The 21181-nt window shown below is 53.6% G+C and overlaps 1 protein-coding gene across 2 annotated transcripts; it reads left to right on the forward strand.

Moving 5' to 3' along the window:
- The first annotated feature begins 3476 nt into the window (after positions 1 to 3476).
- Positions 3477 to 17953, forward strand: GFI1B (growth factor independent 1B transcriptional repressor). 2 transcript variants are annotated; one of them, XM_017517610.2, is made up of 7 exons: positions 3477 to 3703; positions 11661 to 11780; positions 12260 to 12397; positions 13136 to 13407; positions 13994 to 14131; positions 14619 to 14850; positions 15811 to 17953. In XM_017517610.2, exons 2-7 carry the CDS (start codon positions 11681 to 11683, stop codon positions 15987 to 15989), a joined length of 1059 nt encoding a protein of 352 aa, XP_017373099.1. In that variant the 5' UTR covers positions 3477 to 3703; positions 11661 to 11680; the 3' UTR covers positions 15990 to 17953. The 2 variants fall into 2 exon arrangements, with proteins under 2 accessions (XP_017373099.1, XP_017373102.1); XM_017517613.2 differs by having other exon boundaries at positions 14685 to 14850.
- Positions 17954 to 21181: the final 3228 nt, after the last annotated feature.

Genomic DNA, 21181 nt, shown 5'->3' on the forward strand with positions numbered 1-21181 from the left:
TTTTAGAGATGGGTTTTCACCATGTTGGCCAGGCTGGTCTTGAACTCTTGACCTCATGATCCACCCATCTCAGCCTCCCAAAGTGCTGGGATTACAGGCGTGAGCCACCGCGCCCAGCCTCTCCCAGGATTCTTTTGTATACCATGTTTATATCACAACCCTTGTCACCCCAAATTGTAAATTTCTGCTTGCTCTTTCCTGCCCTCTAGACCGGGAGGGAACGTGTAAAGTCTGGCTCTTGTTTGAAACCCCAGCATGTGGTGCCTTTTTGTAGGCACTCGATACACACATCTTCGATAAGGGAGGGAGGGAAAGTCCTGATACCTGAAAGGTACCCAATGGTAACTGTTAGATGAATGAATACACCGATAAATGGGCACAGGGATGAGGAAGTGATTTAGCTCTCGGGAGAGACTAAATGAAGGTGTTGACTCCAGAGCTGCCCACTAAGGGAAGTGCTGGTAGCTTTTTAGGCAGCCCTTGGAGGGGACACAGAGCCTGGGAGGTCCAGTGCTATAGGGGCCTGGGTGAGGCTGGCTGGGGACCTCTGGCTTCAATTGCTATGCCAGGGGACTGGCAGCCTGGCTGCTGCTCTCCCATCCAGGGGAGCCCGGGTGGCTTCATCGGCAGGCTGTATCCCTGGTCTGGTCTGAGAAGGCTGTCCCTGAGTCAGTTACTCAGTGGGGAAGGTCGGGGCTTTAAAGAGGGATTACCACCTTAGAACAACAGTTGAACTGCAAACTCCTGATATAGCAGCTTCCTATTAGAAAACTCCCCAAACAAATGGAGGAAGCGTTTGGTGAGATAACCCATGAAACACATGAAACCATTAAAGATGTCAATAGAGGCTGCAAAAGAATTTAGGAAGTACTTAAATGCAATCACATTTCGTGGAAAATGACACGCTGGTTTACAGTAGCAAAATGTGGATGTGTGTGTAGAATGAAGTGAGAACATGGGGAAACTAGGAACTTGTTGACTTGGAGAGAATTTAATTTTTAAAATTTCCTTTTCTTTTTTTTTTAGATGGAGTCTCGCTTTGTTGCCCAGGCTGGAGTGCAGTGGCATGATCTCAGCTCACCGCAACATCTGCCTCCCAGATTCAGGCGATTCTCCTGCCTCAGCCTCCCAAGTAGCTGGGATTACCGGCATGTGCCACCACTCCTGGATAATTTTTGTATTTTTTTTAGTAGAGATGGAGTTTCACCATGTTGGCCAGGCTGGTCTTGAACTCCTGACCTCGTGATCCACCCGCCTCGGCCTCCCAAAGTGCTGGGATTACAGGTGTGAGCCACCGCGCCCAACCAATTTTTTAAGTTTTCTGCATAATGATAAACAGTTCTAGCTGATTGTTGGCAATGTGCAACACCTGCAGAATACTTAAGATGTGTCCCCTGGCTGGGTGTAGAGGCTCATGCCTGTAATCCCAGCACTTTGGGAAGCTGAGGCAGGAGGATCTCTTGAGGCCAGGAGTTCAAGACCAGCCTATTGTGAATAGTGCTGCTATATGAGTGTGCAAATATCCCTTCGAGTCTGCTTCCAATGATTTTGGGTCTATACCCAGAAGTAGATTCACTCACTTTTGACGTTGCATTCTCTGAACTTTGGAGAAGACATTTGAGAACTTCTAATTTCCAAATAAACAATAATGATTTAGACCAGCCTGTCAGCATAGTAAGGCCCCATTGCTACAAAAAATTTAAAAAGTAACGAGGTGTGGTGGTTCGCCTGGAGTCCCAGCTACTCAAGAGGCTGAAGCGAGAGGATCTCTTGAGCCAGGGAGGTCGAGGCTGCAGTGAGCTATGATTGCAACACCACACTCCATTCTGGTCTACAAAGCCAACCCCTGTCTCTAAGAAATAATAATAATATTTTTTGAGACAGTTTCGCTCTTGTTGCCCAGGCTGGAGTGCAATGGCATGATCTGGGTTCACTGCAACCTCTGCCTCCAAGGTTCAAGTGATTCTCCTGCCTCAGCCTCCTGAGTAGCTGGATTACAGGCATGTGCCACCGTATCTGGCTAATTTTGTATTTTTAGTAGAGATGGTGTTTCTCCATGTTGGTCAGGCTGGTCTCAAACTCCTGACCTCAGGTGATACTTGCCTGCCTTGGCCTCCCAAAGTGCTGGGATTACAGGCGTGAGCCACCACACCTGGCCAATAATAATTTTTAAAAAAGATGTTTCTCTCCACTAAGAGAGGCCAAGCAGCTGAGAGCAGTGGTCTGCTGTCTGTGGCCTGGGGCTGGGTCTGACACCCCAGCATTACTGAGGCCTGGTGACCACAGGGTTGTGGCCTCCTGACTGGTGCTCCAGGGCTGGCCAGCAGAAAGATCTTGCCTGAAACAGCCGTTTCTCTTCACCTTGAACCCTGAACTTGCAGTTTAAATCTGGGCTTCCTGTCACCAGACTTGTTTTTTTAATGAGGGAAACAATCTTTCCAGCACCCGGGCTGGACGAGCAGGCAAAGCAGCCTAACAGTACTGCGTTGTGCGTTCTCATCTTATGCAAAACCTCCTGAAATAAATCAGTCATTCTGCAAGCGGGAGGAGGCGGGGGCCAGAGGAGGAGGGAGAAGGTGGGGGGACCAGGGGATGGGACTCCCTGCCAAATGGGAAGAAATGCCCCAGCCTGCCCAGCCAAGCTACCCTCCATCCAGCTACCGCGCCCCCGCCATCAATGGGACACCCCAGAAGCCCCCAGTGGCCTCCCCATCACTTTGGCTGCCACCAGAGGGCGGCACACACGGGCCTTGGCAGCTTCAGCAGGCGAGGGTCTCCTGGCACCCGAATTGGAACTCACTGCCATACCTCCAGGGTGCCTCTATCCGCTCAAGGGTCATATCTGGGGAAATGCAAATTTGATGTTTCTTCTGAAATGTGACCTCTGCAAGGACAAGAGGGGCCTCTATGAGTGTGACCAGCTCAGGAACTAGGGGCTTTGCAAGCATACCCTGGCTCTCACAAGCCTCATGATGCTGAACTTGAGGGGGAGGAGATGAGAGGAGGGAGAGGGAAGGAGGGAGGTATAAACGGGGAAAAGAGGAGGGAAGAAAGGAGGAAAGAGAGAGGAGAGGAGGAGAGGGAGGGAGGGAAGGAGGAGGCAGGAAGAAGGAAAATAAGGAACGGAAGAAAGAAGGGAGGGAGGGAGGAAGAAAGAATGGAAAAAAGAGGGAGAAAGGAGCGAAGGAAGAAGAAAGGCAAGAAAAAAGAAAGAAGAAAAAACCAAAGAGCTATGACTTCTCTATGCAAAGTCCAGTTTTACAGGTAAATGCTTTATTTTAACTTTAATTTTTAAAATTTAACCATTACTTCCTTTTCGTGCAGAAGTAATTCAAAATTTCCAGCGAAATTCTGAATTTGTCTGCAGAGAGAATGCGTCCCGTTTCAAGTGTCAAGGGTTAGAAATGAGAATTTGGAGCCTTGCGTCCTGGAAAGTTTTGATAAGCAAATACGGCTTTGCTCCCGCGCTCTCTTCATTGGCTGTTTCTTCACCGCCAGATTTTGACACAAATAATCAGATTGAAAATCAGGGAGGGGAACAGAAGAGGAAAAACACACAGAGAGACAGAGAAAAAAGGAGAAGTATCTATTTGTGCAAAGAGTCACACGGTTGACAGAGTGGGGACCAGTCCCGGGGAGAGGCTTTGCAGTTCCCAACTCGGGAGGCTCCGGCAGAACCCAGGCGAGGGACAGCTCCAGGCAGGTGAGTGCTGGAGGATGCGTTTGTGCACTTTCTTTTGAAATGTACCCGTGCACCGCAGGTGGTTTCGCAGCAGGCTCCCTGGCTCCTGCTGAAGGAAGGGTGGAAGGGTGAGGTGGGCTGGGAAAGCTCTGGACGGCCAGGAACCAAGGGAGAAATGGGGTGAGGACCGTAGCCTCATCTGAGGCGCTCTGCTAGGAATTGTGCCTTTGCTGGCTGTGCAGAAACACTTTTCAAAACTCGATTTTAGACTGACAGATGTCACCTTCGGGCACAAAGTCATACCTACACCCAGCTGTCCCGGGACCTTGGGCGGTGCTCAGGGCGACACACTTCCAAGTGCCTGAGCTGTGTTCCCCCTCAGAGACAGTCCCAGACTGTGGGAACTTCACTAAATTTCCTAGGGACCCCCCTTTTTTTTGAGACAGAGTCTCGCTCTGTCGCCCAGGCTAGAGCACAGTGGCTCGACCTTGGCTCACTGAACCTCCGCCTCCTGAGTTCAAGTGATTCTCCTGCCTCAGCCCTCTGAGTAGCTGGAATTACCAGCATGTGCCACCACACCTGGCTAATTTGTGTATTTTTAGTAGAGGTGGGGTTTCACCATGCTGGCCAGGCTGGTCTCGAACTCTTGACCTGAAATGATCCACCCGCCTCAGCCTCCCAAAGTGTTGGGATTACAGGCATGAGCCACCTCCAATTCCCGGGGCACTTTGAGCCAATTCCCAGGACACTTTGAGAGGCAGGCACTCTCTCTTTCAGAACCTAGTAAGGGGAGACAACAGGGCTGCCCCCTTCTGTACACTGCCCGGCCCTGGGAACAATAGGACCCATCCTGGTGAGGTACTGTTTCAGCTCTCCTCTCCCTGCGACTGTTGTTAGCCCTTTCTGCCTATTTTTTGGAGGAGAAACAAGTGTGAGTGTCGAGGCTTCTGGGGAGAGACATTCCCTCTAAAACAGGACTTGTGAAGAGGAGGTCTGCAGAATTGCCGTGGATATGCACCTGCGTCCATTTTTCTGGGGAGAAAGTCCACAGCTTTCCTGAGTACTTAGGGAGCAAATTCAGTTACAATCTGTGGCTGTGCGTCTCGTAGATATTAGAAGCTAGCTGAGCTGCACCTGACCGCCGGGACGTGCCTGCGTGTTTCTTAGTAGGCAACAGGTAGACTATTTCTTCCAAGTCCAGCAAAGTGGCAAGTTTCTTATCCTCTGAAGTATTGCAGAAGGAATTCTTTGGACAAGAAAATGCGTAATTCTCCTTGCTCTTTCTGTCAGATTGTGGTCTTCCTAAAAGTTCTTGGGGGACACTGGAATGCTATACCTGGTTTAGGTTTGATTAATGGAGTCACTCAAAACCAGCGCAGACCATCTCCCCAGGGCTTTTAGGAGGGCAAGGTCAGAATCTTATATATAGGACAGTACAAGGATTTTCAAAGGCTCCAGGACCAGATAGCTCCAGATCACCCAGGGAAAACAGCCCAATCAAATGGGGTTCTTCACTGCCTGTTCCACAATATCCAGAGCCTTGGTAGAAGCAAAAGCAAATGCTCCCCCTCCTTAGTCCAGAGGGCGGCTTTTTTTGCTCCTTTCCAGGAATTCAAGCCAACAGGAGCTGCTTTAGTCTATACTGTGATAAAATACACATAACATAAAATTTGTCAGTTTCGCTATTTTCTTTTCTCTTCTTTTTCTTTTTTTTTGAGATGCAGTTTTCCTCTATCACCCAAGCCAGAGTGCAATGGCGCAATCTCAGCTCACTACAACTTCCACCTCCTGGGTTCAAGCAATTCTCCTGCCTCAGCCTCCCAAGTAGCTGGGATGACAGGCATGCGCCACCACGCCCAGCTAATTTTGTATTTTTAGTAGAGACGGGGTTTCTCCATGTTGGTCAGGCTGATCTCGAACTCCCAACCCCAGGTGATCCGCCCGCTTCGGCCTCCCAAAGTGCTGGGATTACAGGCGTGAGCCACTGTGCTCGGTCTATTCTAGCTATTTTCAAGTGTGCTGTTGAGTGGTATTAAGTGTATTCACATTGTTATGCACCCACCACCGCCATCCATCACAGAACTGTTTCATCTTGTAAAGCTGAAACTTCATACCAATTACACAGTAGCTTCCATTCCCTTCCCCTTGCCCCGGCAACCTCTGTCTGTTTCTGCCTCTATGAAATTGCCTATTTTAGGGACTCATATAAGGAATCACACAGTGTTTGTCCTTTTGTGGCTGGCTTATTTCACTTAGCACAAATCCTCGAGCTCCATCCATGTTGTAGTATGTGCCAGCATTTCCTTTCTTTTTAAGGCCAAATAATGTTTGTCTGGCTAGTCCGCATTCTTTTTTTTTTTTTTTTTTTTTGAGTTGGAGTCTTACTCTGTCACCCAGGCTGGAGAGCAATGGCACGATCTGAGCTCACTGCAACCCCTGCCTGCCAGGTTCAAGCGATTCTCCTACCTCAGCGTCCCGAGTAGCTGGGACTACAGGCTTGGGCCACCACCACACCTGCCTGGTTTTTGTATTTTTAGTAGAGACAGGGTTTTGCCATGTTGGCCAGGCTGGTCTCGAGCTCCTGACCTCAGGTGATCTGCCCGCCTCAGCCTCCCAAAGTGCTGGGATTACAGGCATGAGGCACCGCACCCAGCCATAGACCACATGTGGTTTGGGCATTCATCTGCCGTGAACACCTGGGTTGCTTCCACATTTTGCCTATTGTGAATAGTGCTGCCATAAACGTGAGTATGCAAATATGTCTTTGAGTCTCCACTTCCAATGATTTTGGGTCTATACCCAGAAGTAGATTCACTTACTTTTGACTGCATTCTCTGAGCTTTGGAGGAGACATTTGAGAGCTCCTTCTAAATTCCAAATAAAAATAATGACTTAGACCAGCTTGGACGACATGGCGAAACCCCGTCTCTACAAAAAATACAAAAATTAGCCAGGTGTGGTGGCGCATGCCTGCAGTCCCAGCTACTCAAGAGGCTGAGATGGGAGGATCGTTTGAGCCTGGGAGGTGGAGGTTACAGTGAGCCAAGATCACACCACTGCATTCCAGCCTGGGTGACAAAATGATGATGATGATGATGGTGATGAGGATTGCTTTCTGCTGAGGCCCCCGGGCCTGACCTGGGCTCATTTCCCCCTCACTCCTACGTGTTGTTTTCCTCTTGAGTCTTATTTTATTTTTTGGGGGGGACAGAGTCTTGCTTTGTCGCCCAGGCTAGCGTGCATTGGCTCCGTCTCAGCTTACTGCAACCTCCGCCTCCCAGGTTCAAGTGATTCTCCTGCCTCAGCCTCTCGAGTAGCTGGGATTACAGGTGCCTACGTTTTGTATTTTTAGTAGAGACGGGGTTTCACCATGTTGGACAGGCTGGTCTCAAACTCCTGACCGCAGGTGATCCGCCTTCCTCGGCCTCCCAGAGTGCTGGGATTACAGAAATGAGCCACCGTGCCCGGCCTCCCTTGAGTCTTTAAACATAAAGGAAGTCAAAAGGGTCCTCTGTAGCTGACCCTGAGAACCAGCTGAGTCTTACCCAACCCTCCCAAAAGGGGAACCCGAGTGACAAGTCTCTTAGTCAAGGTGGTTCAATCTCTCACTGAAGGTCAACGAATTCTACGTGGGATTTTAGAGCAAAAGGGAAGTTTAGAAATCTCTTAGCTCAACCGTCCCTGTTGAGAGATAGGAAAACCAAGCCCCAGGTTGGTGGCTGATGTGGTCACAAGTTCTAGGACCCCAAATCAGACTCAACTCTTTGGGGGACAAGAGGAGCCTCATTACAGGGACATCACAGTCCTGTTGACCCGAGTCCAGCTGGAATTTGGGGTGTGGGCTCCCCAGGGTGCGGGGTCGCCTCTCTTTAAGAAGCACTAGCTGAGATTCTGACTCAGGGAAGGGGCACTCTATCAGGACCGGGGGGTGATGAAGCGATATGAACTGTGGACCTCTTTCCGGAGGTCCGATACCATCGAGGCCTCTGTTTTATGAAGAAACCCTGAGTTTCTTTCATAATCTCTGCTCTTAGCTCTTTCTCAGAACGGAGTTTGTGTGAATCAAAACCAAGTGGTTGTTCATTAACTACAGTATAGGTGATTGGTTCCTGTTTTTTCTTTAAAAAAACACACTCTCCTAACAGGGGCCAGAAGGAAGTTCGCTGTGAGCCGGAGGGCTTGGCCATGGCGTTGGCTGTGTCACTGTCACTTGCCAGATTCAGGGAGAGCATGCTGGGGCTGAGGCAAGAAAGGGGTTGTGAGGCTCAGGGGAGGTCACTAGAAAAGGCAGGAGAATCACTTTCCTGCGGCTGGAGAACCCCAGAAGCCAGCCCCCGCTTACACCGTGCCTGGGTGGAAATTGCTTTTTCAGGACTCATGAGCACTAGAAAGTGTCCTTGTTATGGGGTCTGGGGCTGGAGTCAGTTGACCTGGGGTCTCCAGGGACCCCAAGCCGAAGGGAAGACCAATGCTTCCTGAAGGGCAGTCTGTCCCCAGCCTGGCCCCACCGAGACTCTGCTGGAGCATGTGGGTCTTTTAGGAACCTGGAAAAGACTTGGAGGTCAGAGGGTTTGATTTTTCTCCCCTCTTGCCCCAGCACCCTGCATTTCTCCCCGTGCTGCAGGCCGTGTTCTCCAGGTGCTCTGAGGACCTCTGACGGTACCGGGTGGCACAGTGGCTTCAGAGTGAAATCCTAACAGGCCAGGAGCCCTGGGCTTGAGTCACTTTCCTGTCTACACCTCAGTTTTCCCACCGGCAACCCGGGAAGACACTGCTTGACATAGGCACACTGGGGAGCTTCAAACGGCTGTTTTCATCCTTAGCACATCCGCTCCATTCCCTCTGCGGAGAGACAGCCGTGCCGGGCACTGCCCAGTGCTTAATACCCATGCTGCACGGAGTAACTGCCCACCTCCTGGGCTGAAAGTCAAGAGCATGGAGGCCTGGGGGCCAGCCAGACAGACCCCAGTCCTGCTCATTCTGCCCTGGGGTCCTGAGTCCTCCAGGCCTCAACTCCTCCTTTATAAAGTGGGACAGCAGCGGGAGTCAGCGTCACAACCATGGTCAGGGTTAAAGCTGTAATAAGCAGGGCAGGCTAAGCAGCCCCCTGCCAAAGGCATTGGCCAGCGCCTCTTATCACAGAGACCTCAGCGAGTACCTTTGGTTCTAGCTGATTTCCTCATAAATATTATGTGTAAAAAAAGACCATCTTTTGATATGTTGACGGGCAAACTGTGGCCCTCACAGCCCCCTCAAAACAAAGTGCAAGCCCCCAGCCCTTCCCCTGCTCACGCGGTCCCCTCCTCTCCACCCAGGGTCTGGCCTCCCCAGGGGCTTTCCTGAAGCAAAGAAGAGTTAGAAGCGGGCAGGAAGGTGGGTGTGGGGAGCCCTGGTGAGGGAGGGGGAGGAGGCAGGAGGAGGAAGATGTGTCCCTGGGAGATAAGGCCGTGGGCTGCCCCCAGCCCGAGCCTGTGTTCAGAAGGCTGAGAATCTGACCGCGGGAAGGGACCCCAGAGGCCTTCAAGGCCCTTTTTCCTAATTTTAGAGCTTAGAGAGTACAAGGCCTTGAGTGTGGCCCTGGCTTCCGGGGGGCTGCTGCAACCCCTGGAGTGGGGCTCACCCTGTCCTTTGAATGCACCTGCAGCAGGCTGGGTGCTGGGATGCAGGGGCCACGTGCTGAGCACCTCCCATACTCGCTACTGATGGATGAAGGTCCTTTCTCGCTCCCTGAGATCCCATGGGTTTGAGTGGGATCCCCATTTAGCAGATATGAACACTGAGGCTCAGCAGTGAGCCTTACAGCCGGGAAGGGCTGGGCCTGAGCCTGGGCCCCCATGTGAAGTCCCCATAGTTCAAACTCTTGATGCCCCCAGGCTCTGGGGCAGGGGGAAGCAGGCCTGGGCACAGTCAGGTCCCTCTTCTGCCTGGCTCTGGGTCATCCCCTTGGGGAAGGGGTGAGTCCCTGGCCCTTTTCCAAGCTGAATTCTCTAATCTCCCACCTCCCACCCTACTCCCTGGCTGAAGCCTTATCACCCAGGCCCTCACTGCTGTTCTGAAGCAGCTGGAATCCCTTTCCCGCCTTCTCTGGGCCCTATCAGCCCTGCAGCCTTGCATGGCGGCTGGCCCAAGGGGTTGGGGGTGGGATTCCTCCAAGGCCTCAGGCATGGGCCTGGCATTGGCCAGGGTACCGCATGGGGACAGAAAGGATAGAGGACCACCAGAAGATGTTCTCAGGAGCCCCCAGGAGAGCCTCACAGGCTGAGTGCAGGGATGTGAACCATTCTGGGGGCCAGGCAGGCTGTCAGCTCCATGGGCTCTGCAGGGGAAGCCAGGAATCCCGGGGTGGTCAGGATGGTCCAGCCCTGCCACTTCCCGGCCCTGCCTGGGATGGTCCCTTGACTGATGAGGTCCTTGGTTTCTTCCCCCACTCCCTGATCGGTGTGGTGAGTGGTGATGCTGGGCTGGGCTGCCCACGGAAGCTGGGGGATGTTTGCCTCTTCTCCTTCGTCCATGAAACCTCAGGCCTCCAGGTGCAGTGAAGTGGGGGGTCCTTTCAGGTCTTGAGTCCCCCTACCCCACTCCCCAGAGACAGAAGGCCCCTGTCTCTCTAGGGACCAGACTCTGGGCCAGGGCTGTGGACAAGGCGCAGCCCTGCTCTGGCGTCAGTGGCTCGCAGCTTGCAGGAGCACACGGATTGGCAATGTCGCCTTGCTCACTGCAGCCTCTCTGCCAGGGCCCCCTGTGATGGACACTGAGCAACTGCAATGCACTCATCAGCACTACAAGCCTGGACGTCCCCCCTTACAGCAAAGGGAATAGGCCCAGAGGGGTTAAGTGTCTGTCCCAAATTGCACAGCAAGTGAGCTGAGATTCTAACTCATGAACTCTGATTCCAAAACCTAAGCTCAGGCCACCTATGGCCTCTGAAGGTGAATCTCACTGGGACCCATATGTGGCTTTCTAGACGTGGGGTCTACCATGTGTCACAGAGGGAGACCCTGCCCCTGCCTTTCCTTTTCTGCTCCAGCGCAACCCTGAGCATGTCAATGGGAGCAGGCTGGTCTGAGAGTTTTCCAGGGGGTGATGCATTCGCTTCCTGGTGACGGAGCAGTGAGGGAAGTTAGGATTTGTAGCTGCCTAACAAAACGACGCAAACAGGTGGCTTAAAAACAGCACACACGTATTCTTTCACGGTTCTGAGGTCTAGAAGTCCAAAATCGAGGTGTCAGCAAAGTGGGTTGTTTCTGCAGACTCCAAGGGAGAGTCTGTTCATGTGCCTCTCCCAGTTCTGGTGGCTCTGAGCCCTGCTGGCACTCTCCGGCTGATAGAAGCATCACGCTCTGCGTCTGTTGTCACATGGCATTGTCCCTGGGTGTCTGTGTCTCTGGGTCCAAATTTCCTCCTCCTCCTCCTTCTTTCTCCTCCTCCTCCTCCTCTTCCTCCTCCTTCTCCTTCTTCTTCTTTTTTGATACAGAGTTTCACTCTTGTTACCCAGGCTGGAGTACAGTGGAGCGATCTTGGCTCACTACAACCGCCACCTCCCGGGTTCAAGTGATTCTCCTGCCTCAGCCTCCCAAATAGCTTGGATTGTAGACGTGCGTCACCATACCAGGCTAGTTTTTGTATTTTTAGTAGAGGCAGGGTTTCACCATGTTGCCCAGGCTGGTCTTGAACTCCCGACCTCAGCTGATCCACCCGCCTTGGCCTCCGGAAGTCCCTCTTATTATGACACTAGTCATACTGAATTCAGGGCCCATCCTAACCCGGAATGACCTCATCATAGCTTGATTACATCTGCAAAAAGACACTATTTCTAATAAGGTCACATTCACAGGTTCTGGGTGGACATGAATTTTGGGGGCCACTATTCAACCAGGTATAGCTGGTGTTTGATCTCTATACCCAGTTGAGGTTCTGAGATACGGAGGGGTATTGTTCTCTTGTCCTTCCTCACTGATCCCATCCCTCCCCCTTGCAGGTGTAAGGTGCACACTGAAAATGCCACGCTCCTTCCTGGTGAAGAGCAAGAAGGCTCACACCTACCACCAGCCCCGTGCACAGGAGGATGAACCACTCTGGCCACCTGCCCTTACCCCGGGTGAGTCAGAGCCCAGCTGGCCCCTGTTGCACCCACAGGGGATCTCTGCTCTGCGTGATGGGAGTGCAGTGGCGTCCCTCCTGCAGCAGCCTCTTCTTCCAGGTCTGGAAGCAGGAGTGCGGTAAATGTGGGTTGCAGATGAAAGGATGCCCTCATCCCTTCTGCCCTGCTGGGAGAAGAAAGGCTTAGTTTGGAGCTAGTTCTCAGTTACTGACACGTGGGGCCTCACTGGAGACCCAATCTAGGGCTGGAGTAGGGTTGCTCAGAAAAGCGGAGGGGTCTAAAGTCTTCCCCAGGGTCTCCTCTTGTTCTTCCTGCCCCGCTGCCCTGGGCAGAGCCCCGGAGTGTGAGTGGCCGGGGGCGGCGGCAAGTAGGTCTCTCTCTGGGCCTCCTCCTTCTAGGAAGAGAGTGCCCTCCTTGCCCCTCTGGGCTTCCCAGAAGCTTCAACTACTGATGCCAATGGTCCTATCTCCCCACAGCGGCCAGAGACCAGGCCCCCAGCAACAGCCCTGTCCTTAGCACCCTATCCCCAAGCCAGTGCCTGGACTGGACCAGCCTCAAACGAGAGCCGGAGCTGGAGCAGGACCAAAACTTGGCCAGGATGGTCCCGGCACCAGGTACCCAGCTGCGACCCCCAGTCATTCCCCTGGGAGTGCCACGGGGAGGAAGGAACCCTTGCAGCAGGTCCCTTGGGGCCCTGGAGTCAGGAAGAACCCATGAAGTCACTGGATGCAGCCCAGGCTCTGTGGCTTCTGCTTGGACCTCCCTGACAGGGAGCAAATCCCCAGATGTGAACTTAGGTGGGGGAAGAGGTCAGAAGCAGCGGCTGGGCCGGTCCATGCAGGGGTGAGGTGGGCACTCTGGATTGAGGGTGGGGGTGTTTCTGGGCTGGAAAAGCTGAGGAGCCACGGTGAGGACACAGACACCCCGAACAGTATTTGGGTTGGCACCCTAAAACCCGTCACGTGAGGTCATGAAGGGGTGGGGGGTGGTGTGGAGTGGGCGCCCTGTGTTTATTTTATTTCATTTTATTTTTTGAGACAAGGTCTCCTCTGTTGCCCAGGCTGGAGTGCAGTGGTGCGATCTCAGTTCGCTGCAACCTCCACCTCCCGGGTTTAAGCAATTCTCCCACCTCAGCCTCCCTAGTAGCTGAGATTACAGGCGTGCACCACCACACGTGGCTAATTTTTTGGTACAGACAGGGTTTTACCATGTTAGCCAGGCTGGTCTCAAACTCCTGACCTCAAGTGATCCACCTGCCTCAGCCTCCCAAAGTGCTAGAATTGCAGGTGTGAGCCACTGCACCCGGCCCCGTGTTTAAATGAGTAACCAGGCATGTGCCCCTATCTCCACAGAGGACCCTATTGTGCTGTCCCGACCCCAGGATGGGGACTCTCCACTGTCTGACTCACCCCCGTTCTACAAGCCCAGCTTCTCCTGGGACACCCTGGCCTCAACCTACAGCCACAGCTACCGGCAGGCCCCCTCCACCATGCAGTCAGCCTTCCTGGAGCACTCCGTCAGCCTGTACGGCAGCCCTCTGGTGCCCAGCACCGAGCCCCCCTTGGACTTCAGCCTCCGCTACTCCCCGGGCATGGAGGTGTACCACTGCGTGAAGTGCAACAAGGTGGGCCACGGGGGTGTGGGTGGGCGCACGGCCCGCTCTCTGCACCCGCTCTCCAGTGCCCTGGCAGCTCTGGGCATTCCCTGTGCTGTGAATGTTGGGACTCTGGTGGGATTAAGGATTCAACACGTTCGTCCTCATCACCAGTCACGGAGCTCCGACCATGTTCCTGGCCCTGTGCGAAGCAATTGGCAGGCATGAGTGCCAGGAGGCAGTGAAGGACTAAGGTTCAGAGAGGTTAGGTCATTTCCACGATCAGGCAGCAAGTAGATATCAGAACCAGCACTCAAACCTGGCTCTGGCACGCCCAGCTCTTAACCACGAGGCTATTCAGCCTTTAGATGAAGCCAGGAGGTGTTCCAGATTCCCTCTCTCACATCCAACTTTGCAGATGGGAGACTGAGCCACAGAGAGAGAAAAGGACCTCCCCAGGACACACAGCAAACAAGCAGCAGAGCGGGCAGTCCAGTGCCCCTTCCCCTGTGCACGCAGCCTTGGCCGGAGCTGGGCAGGGAAGAGACCACGGGACCCCAGGCCTGTCCCACTCTCTGCAGTACCCAGTGGCCTCACACGCTGCCCCTGTTCCCAGGTGTTCTCCACCCCTCACGGGCTCGAAGTGCATGTGCGACGCTCCCATAGTGGGACCCGGCCCTTCGCCTGTGACATCTGTGGCAAAACCTTCGGCCACGCCGTGAGCCTGGAGCAGCACACGCACGTTCACTCCCAGGTGGGCACCTGGCCCAGCGCAGGACCCCCAAGCCCCCTTCTCTGAGCTTCCCCACGGAGCCTGGGGGCTGTGGCTGGGTCCCTCTCCCTGCCCCTGTGAGTGACACGAATTGGGGGAGGTCCCCTAGAACCCACCTCCCTGAGTCTGGGCCTCCAACACCTGCCCTTAACAGACTTCAGACTCTTAACTAAACCTCTGTGCAGACCACAACCATCCCTGCCTCAAGGAACTCACTCTGGATTAATGGTCATGAAATGTGAACCCCTAAAAAACCTCTCAGATCAGTTAGTCCATCAGGCAATCAACAAACATTTATCGGGGTTTATTTTGAGCGGAATACTGTGAAAATTACAAGGAAAAAGCCCACAGGAGGCCAAAGAGGCTCCAAGCCCCAGTTCCTCCTGAGAGGCATAGATGAGGGGTCCCTGGTCCTGCCCCTCCAGGCCCTGTCCTCGGGGCGCCCCCAATGGACTGTCCTGTTCCACAGGGCATCCTGGCTGGGTCCAGTCCTGCGCCTGCGCCTGACCCCCCGGGGCCTCGTTTCCTCCGGCAGGAGCGCAGCTTCGAGTGCCGCATGTGTGGCAAGGCCTTCAAGCGCTCGTCCACGCTGTCCACCCACCTGCTCATCCACTCAGACACGCGGCCCTACCCCTGCCAGTTCTGCGGCAAGCGCTTCCACCAGAAGTCGGACATGAAGAAGCACACCTACATCCACACTGGTGAGTGAGGCTCACCTGGCTGGCCGGAGTCCCCTGGGCGGAGCACCCGCACCTTTCACTGAGAGATGCACCGAAGGCCCCCTGGCGTGAGGTTGGGGGTGGGGTCTAGTTACAAAGTCGAGGGCCACTGCTGTTGGAGAGCTGGCTGCCTGTGCTACTCAAGTGCACTTCATGCCTGGAAAAAATACAGGCGGAAACAGCAAAATCTCAACACTGGTGATCTCATGGCAGAAGTGAGACTAGCAGGTGAATTGCTAATTCATTTATTCACTCACTCACTCAGTCATTCATTTGTTCACTCATTCATTCATGTGTTCACTCATTTGCTCATTCATTTGTTCACTCATTTGCTCATTTCTTTTTCCACTCATTTGCTCATTCATGTGTTCACTCCTTCATTCATGTGTTCATTCATTCATTCATTTGTTCACGTGTTCACTCATTTGCTCGTTCATTTGTTCACTGGTTTGCTCATTTCTTTGTCCACTCATTTGTTCTCTCACTCATTCATGTGTTCACTCATTTGCTCATTCATTTGTTACTCATTCGCTCACTCATTTGCTCATTCCTTTGTTCACTCATTTGCTCATTCATTTGTTCACCCACTCATTCACTTGTTCACTCATTCATTCATTCATTTGCTTATTCATTCCCTCCTCAATATTAGCTGAGTGCTTCTTTTGTGCCAGGTGTACCAGGCTTGGGGATGTGTTGATAAGCAAGATGACTCGGCCACTGCCCCTAACCACCCTGTAATCCAGTAGGGGTGGGAGGGGGGTCGGAGTTGTATCTTTGCTCCTCTCTCTTTTCTGATTATTTTCTAAAGTGAATGTGAGTTGGCCATGAGAGAAAACAGAGAGAGGTATTGGAAAATGCACCTGGGGGTGGGGCCGGGGAGTGGCAGGCCTGGTGAGGAGGCCCTGACCCCGCCCTTGCTGTGCCTCGCTGCCCTCTCTGCAGGTGAGAAGCCGCACAAGTGCCAGGTGTGTGGGAAAGCCTTCAGCCAGAGCTCCAACCTCATCACCCACAGCCGCAAGCACACGGGCTTCAAGCCCTTCAGCTGTGAGCTGTGTGCCAAGGGCTTCCAGCGTAAGGTGGACCTGCGGCGGCACCGCGAGAGCCAGCACAATCTCAAGTGAGGCTGCGCCGGCTCCCGGCTCCTGGCCAGCCTGCCCTGCAGTCCTGTCACCTGGAGGCCAACCTCACATGCCCAGATCTCCGGTCTCCTGGAGATGGGACTGGACGGGAGTCTTCCAGCTTGTTTTGAGACTCACCAAATTGCCGTGTGACCTTGGGAAAGTCACTTTCCCTCTCTGGATCAACATTTCTCCTGCTGCCAAGTGTGGGAGCCTGCCTGGGTCTTTCTGAGCAAAAGTTGTTTCCAGGTGTGCTCAGGTGCCTTCCTCTAGCACAGCACAGAAAGCTAGAATACTCGCAGGGAGACAGGGATGCTGAGAGCAGACCAGAGCTGGGACCCATGGGGATGCCTGCTGCCCACCGAGCTGGGACCTGGTCACCCTGGGTTTTAGTGGACCTCTTTCTGGCTGCAACAGGCAGAGAGTCGGAGCTGACTCCCGCCCCAGTCAGAGGCCCAGCACCCCCTCTGCTTCGGCCAGATGTGCTGACTGTCCCCTACTTCTGACCAGCACTCAGCTGGCCACTGGGGATTCCAGTTCTACAGCCAGGCCATGAGGCTGGAGAAACTGGCAGTTACTGCTGTCGAAAGCCTGTCCTCTCAATTGCTGTCAATAAAATTAAAGACACAGATTTGTTGCCATGTGACCAGCATGTATTAAGTGCCTACGAGGTCCAGGGTGACTGCACGAGGCTTCGTGGAGCGACTAGGGGAGGCTTGAGGAGCAGAGAAGGCTATGGAGGTGCTCACAGGCACGTTGTGGAGACCTGTACCCGGCCCCCATGTGCACAGACCCACTGACGAGCCGGTAGCAAGCATAAGGGGCCGTGCGACAAGACCACAGGGGTGGGCAAGGCTAGTGCAGCTGGGGCAGTATCTGTTTCCTGTGGCTGCTGTGACAAATGACCACAAACTTAGTGGCTTAAAACAACACACATTTATTCTCTTATAATTCTAGAGGCCAGGAACTCAAAACGAGTCTCATGGGCTAACATCAAGGTGTTTGCAGGACTGCGTTCCTTCCCCTGGGAGGCTCCCAGGAGAGTCTGTTTTCCTGTCTTTTTCTCCTTCTCCAGGCCGTCTGTACTCCTCTGTTCTTGGCCCCTTCCTCTGCCTTCAAAGCACGTCACTCGGACCTCTGCTTCTGTCATCGCGTCTCTGTCTTCTGCCTTTGACCTTCTGGACTCTCTCTTAGAAGGACCCTTCTGATTACATTGAGCTCAGGTATACTTTGTCCCGTCTCAAGATCCTTAACATAATCACCGTGGTCAGCTGAATAAGGGCCCCAAAGATGATATCCACATCCTAACCCTGGAACCTGTGAACATGACCTTATATGGCAAAAGGGACTTTGCAGGTGTGCTGAAGTTAATTAAGCCTGGTGCTGCACCTGACTAGCTGTGTGACTTCAGGTGAGTTCCTGAACCTCTCTGGGGCTCAGCTTCCTCCTCTGTAGAATGGCAAACACAGCAGTCCATTCTTACAAACTGGCATGTAGGGCCAGCCCAGCACATAGTAAGTGCTGCTGAGTTGTGAACATCCCTTTCTGAAGTCCTGTCCATCCTGCAAGGCCTACTTAGCCATCTCCTCCATGAAGCCTTCCTGGGTCATCCAGCTAGAGGTCTTCCATCTCCTTTGATACCGAGCAACTCAGTCTCCTTGCTTACAGCTTAGGAACCATTGAACATGGAATGGCAGTTATGTGTGGATAAGTTTCCCCTCGGTAGAGGGTCTTCTGTCTGAGCTCCAGCTGCCCCCCTGCTCACAGCCCACAGCCCACAGCCATGGACATCTCTGAATGAACTTGCAGGTACTGAGCTAAGCCAAGAGTTTCCACACATTGCCTCTAATCCACAAAACCCTCTGCCATGGAATGCCACTCTCTCATTTTCCAGAGGGGGGCAACTGAGGCTCAGAAATGTCAGCCATAAAAATAAATAAATAAATACTAGGGCTTATCCTTTCCTAGAGAAAGAAGGATTCTTTCCAAAGAAATGCTGCTATTGTCAGGTGGCTTCTGTGGATGGTATGATTGAGCCTGGGTTCATGAACCGACTCGTTGAATGCGTGTTTGAGCACATGTCAACTTGTGAGGCTCAACGTGTCATGCAATGGCAGATGTCCCATGTGAAGGCCCGATTCCCATCCACGGTGGACAGCTCAGACATGGGTCACACTAGAAGCTGTTCACATTGATCGTCAGGGAAGGGAATGACAAGTCCACAGACGCATGTTCGTGATTGCAGAGAGGCCCACGGAGCTGGCTGGACATGCTTCGACCCCGTTCTGGTGCTCCCCAGGCACACACCACCAGCCTGCAAGGGTTCGTTTGCTTCAGACGGAATAGAGATCACATCGCTCAGATAACTGGGAGGAACTCTGGGTTCATGTTCAGTGAAATCCTCTATTGCAAATGCTCCTTAGAGCCTATCATGTGTAACACACATGTGTCCATCCCAAGGGGAGGATCTGGGTATTCAGTGTTTCCCTAAGGTTAATTTGGGAACCAGAGAGAGCAGGAGAGGTTGGCCTACTTGCCCAAAGTCACGCAGCAGGCAAAGGCAGAGTTGGGATCAGAAAACTGATTCGGAGGGGAGGCTCTCTTCTTGGAGTGGGAGCCTCTCCCACTGAGACCCAAAAGTGTTTCTTCCAGTTCTCTCCTCTGGTGTGCCAGGGGCTTGGAATTCTCACCCACCCCTAGGCTCTGCATTTGGCTGGGCCGAACCCTGACATCCATTTCCTGCCAGAGGCTTTTCCCGTTTCCTTTAGCCAGAATGCCTCTAAGCAAACCTGTCAGGTGTGCGGGTGGGTTTGGGATTTCCATGGGAGGGTGGTCTAGCCTCCTCAGCTGGCTCCCTGTGGGTGTCCTGTCTTGAAATCTAGCTCTTGAAATCAGGATAAGAGGGACCCTGGTGGCCAGAGCACCAGAGCCAGCAAAGTCTTAGAGACCACCTGTTCCCATCTCTCCTCCGGTCCAGGACAGTGAAGCCCAGAGAAGGAAGGGCCTTGCCCAGGGCCACACTTCTGGGCCCAGGTCTGGAATGGGCTCCTGACTCATCTCCAGTGTGCATGCACACACACGGATTGAGAGCTGCTTTGCATACTCCCTGTTTGCTAAACAAAACCAAACCAATATCAGGATTTCAGCCACTTCTGCAGCAGGGTAGGGCAAGATGGAGTTGCCGAGCTGTAAGGGGAAGCCAGACAAGGTTCCTTCTTCATAGACTGAGGTTTGGTGAGATCCAGATTAAGCTTGTCGGGCTCCTCCAGTGAGTGGGTGTGTAGGGTGGCACCAGAGGGAGGCCACAGTAGCCTCAGAGCCATGGGGGGCTGGAACCCCATTTGCATATAGCCGAGAAAGAGGGCAGGTGGGGGGGAACCACATTTGCATATAGCAGAGAAAGAGGGCAGGTAGTCACAGCTGCTTCTATGGGAAGATTCTGCATTGGCTGGGAAGGCTTGGCTTGGGCTCCCTGGCCCTGCTGAGGCAGTGGATTGGGGCTTGGGGGTTGCACTGAGCCAGAGGGCCGTGCAGCTGCCCCTTCCTCATCCTTGAGAAGCCGCTGCAGGATGGCTTCATATGCAGAGCTGGGAGCTCCCAGAAGGCGGCCCTGGAGAAGACTTGCAGACGGGCAACAGTGGGAACAGAGTTCCCTGGAGGTTCTGTCTCCTTCTGGATGCAGAGGCTGTGCCTGTGACACTGGGCAGGGAGGTGACCCAGGAGGTGCTGTGGGGCACCACCCACCTGCAGTTTGTGATTTGAGGGGAGTTCAAGCTCCCCCACCAATTCTCCACTTCTCATCGGCTCCCTGTGGCTGATCACCTGGCCTGCATTTCCTGCCACTGGAGTTGCAATGTGACCTGGAAGGCACTGTCCAGCCATGTGGAGACTGTCCACAGCTTCCATGTGCCACGCAAGGAAACAGAGGCCCAGGGAGGAGAGCTGCTAGCCCCAGGTCGCATTGCTATTAATGACAAAGTATGACAGAATCCAGGTTTTCCAGCCCCAGTCTGGTGGCCTTCTCACCAGGGCCTCTGGATTGCATGACTCCAGGGGGCTCCTTGTGCAGAGAATATGGTGGGGTGGGTGGCTGGGTGGAGTGGGAGGGTTCCTTAGGCTGTGGCACTGATCCCCTGCTGCCCAGGGTTGGATGGGGATGCGTGAGACCTCAGGATGCTTGTGACATAACCCGGAATATCAGCTTACTCGATGGTAATTAACAAAACCAATATTTTAATATCAAAACTAAGCAGCCACGTTAGGGAGTGGAATGCAACATCTGAATTAATTTTCAGATAAAATGTTCTGTTCGTGGTGACAGCTTCAGGCTACACCTCAGTCCCTGCACTCCGCATTGCCTCCAGATGCAGGAGAAGCCCCTCTTTCAAGCAGGCCACATCCCCCAGGGCAACCAGGCCCAGGGCCAGGGCCTCCTGAGGGACAGACTAGGAGGTGCCCAGTGAGCCCGCCATGGAAATCACTGATAAGGATGGAAATGCATCTCCCAGGGTGAGCCCGGAGATTTGTGCGTGTGTGCACTTGCACGTGTGTGTCGGCCCCAGTCTGTCTCTAGCTGGCCTGGAAGCAGGGGTGGACAGACCAAGGCAAGGAGGCAGGGACTGGGCGCTGGGGCAGTCGGGAGGTGGAAGGAAGCAGGGTTCTGCATGACCCAGAAGATCAGGACCTGTCCTGAAGTTTCCCTGGAGATCAGACATCCCTCATCCCGTCACCTAGAGAACTGAGCCCCAGCCCCAGCTGCTCACCATGACCTGGCCTTCAGGGGTCCTGACTTCAAAGCCCTCTCTGCAATCCCTGCCCTATGGGGGTTCCCACCCAGTTCGGTGTGGGGGAAGGCTGTTCCGTGGGAAGGAGCTGAGACATTAGAAGAATCTAAGTTGGCCAGAAGTGTGCAAAGGGGACAGGAAGGAGCGCAGGAAGCAGGCAGAGCATGGCGCAGGCTGTGCGTCAGGGGAGACTGAAGGCCCCCCGGAGTTCCTAAAGGCATTGCAGCCAGCCATTGTCTTATGGGACCAAGCCCCAGGGGAGCTGATGTGACATGGGCAGAGCTTTAGAAGGAAGACCCAGGTGGGTTTGCAGAGTGGCCTGAGGGCACAGAGCAGGGGCACTGGCTGGAGGCTTCTTGTCAGTATCAGGAGCACCAGTAGCTCCAGCCTCAGCGTCAGCCTGGCCTGCGT

This window comes from Cebus imitator, unplaced genomic scaffold, assembly GCF_001604975.1.
Source record: "Cebus imitator isolate Cc_AM_T3 unplaced genomic scaffold, Cebus_imitator-1.0 Scaffold638, whole genome shotgun sequence".
NCBI classification, from domain to species: Eukaryota; Metazoa; Chordata; class Mammalia; order Primates; family Cebidae; genus Cebus; species Cebus imitator.

What these genes read in the sequence shown, in the direction of transcription:
- GFI1B (XM_017517610.2), top strand. Translation starts at nt 11,681, where the DNA reads ATGCCACGCTCCTTCCTGGTGAAGAGCAAGAAGGCTCACACCTACCAC. An exon ending in GCCACCTGCCCTTACCCCGG is followed by an intron (nt 11,781 to 12,259) that starts GTGAGTCAGAGC and finishes ATCTCCCCACAG; the next exon opens with CGGCCAGAGACCAGGCCCCC. An exon ending in ACACGCACGTTCACTCCCAG is followed by an intron (nt 14,132 to 14,618) that starts GTGGGCACCTGG and finishes CCTGTTCCACAG; the next exon opens with GGCATCCTGGCTGGGTCCAG.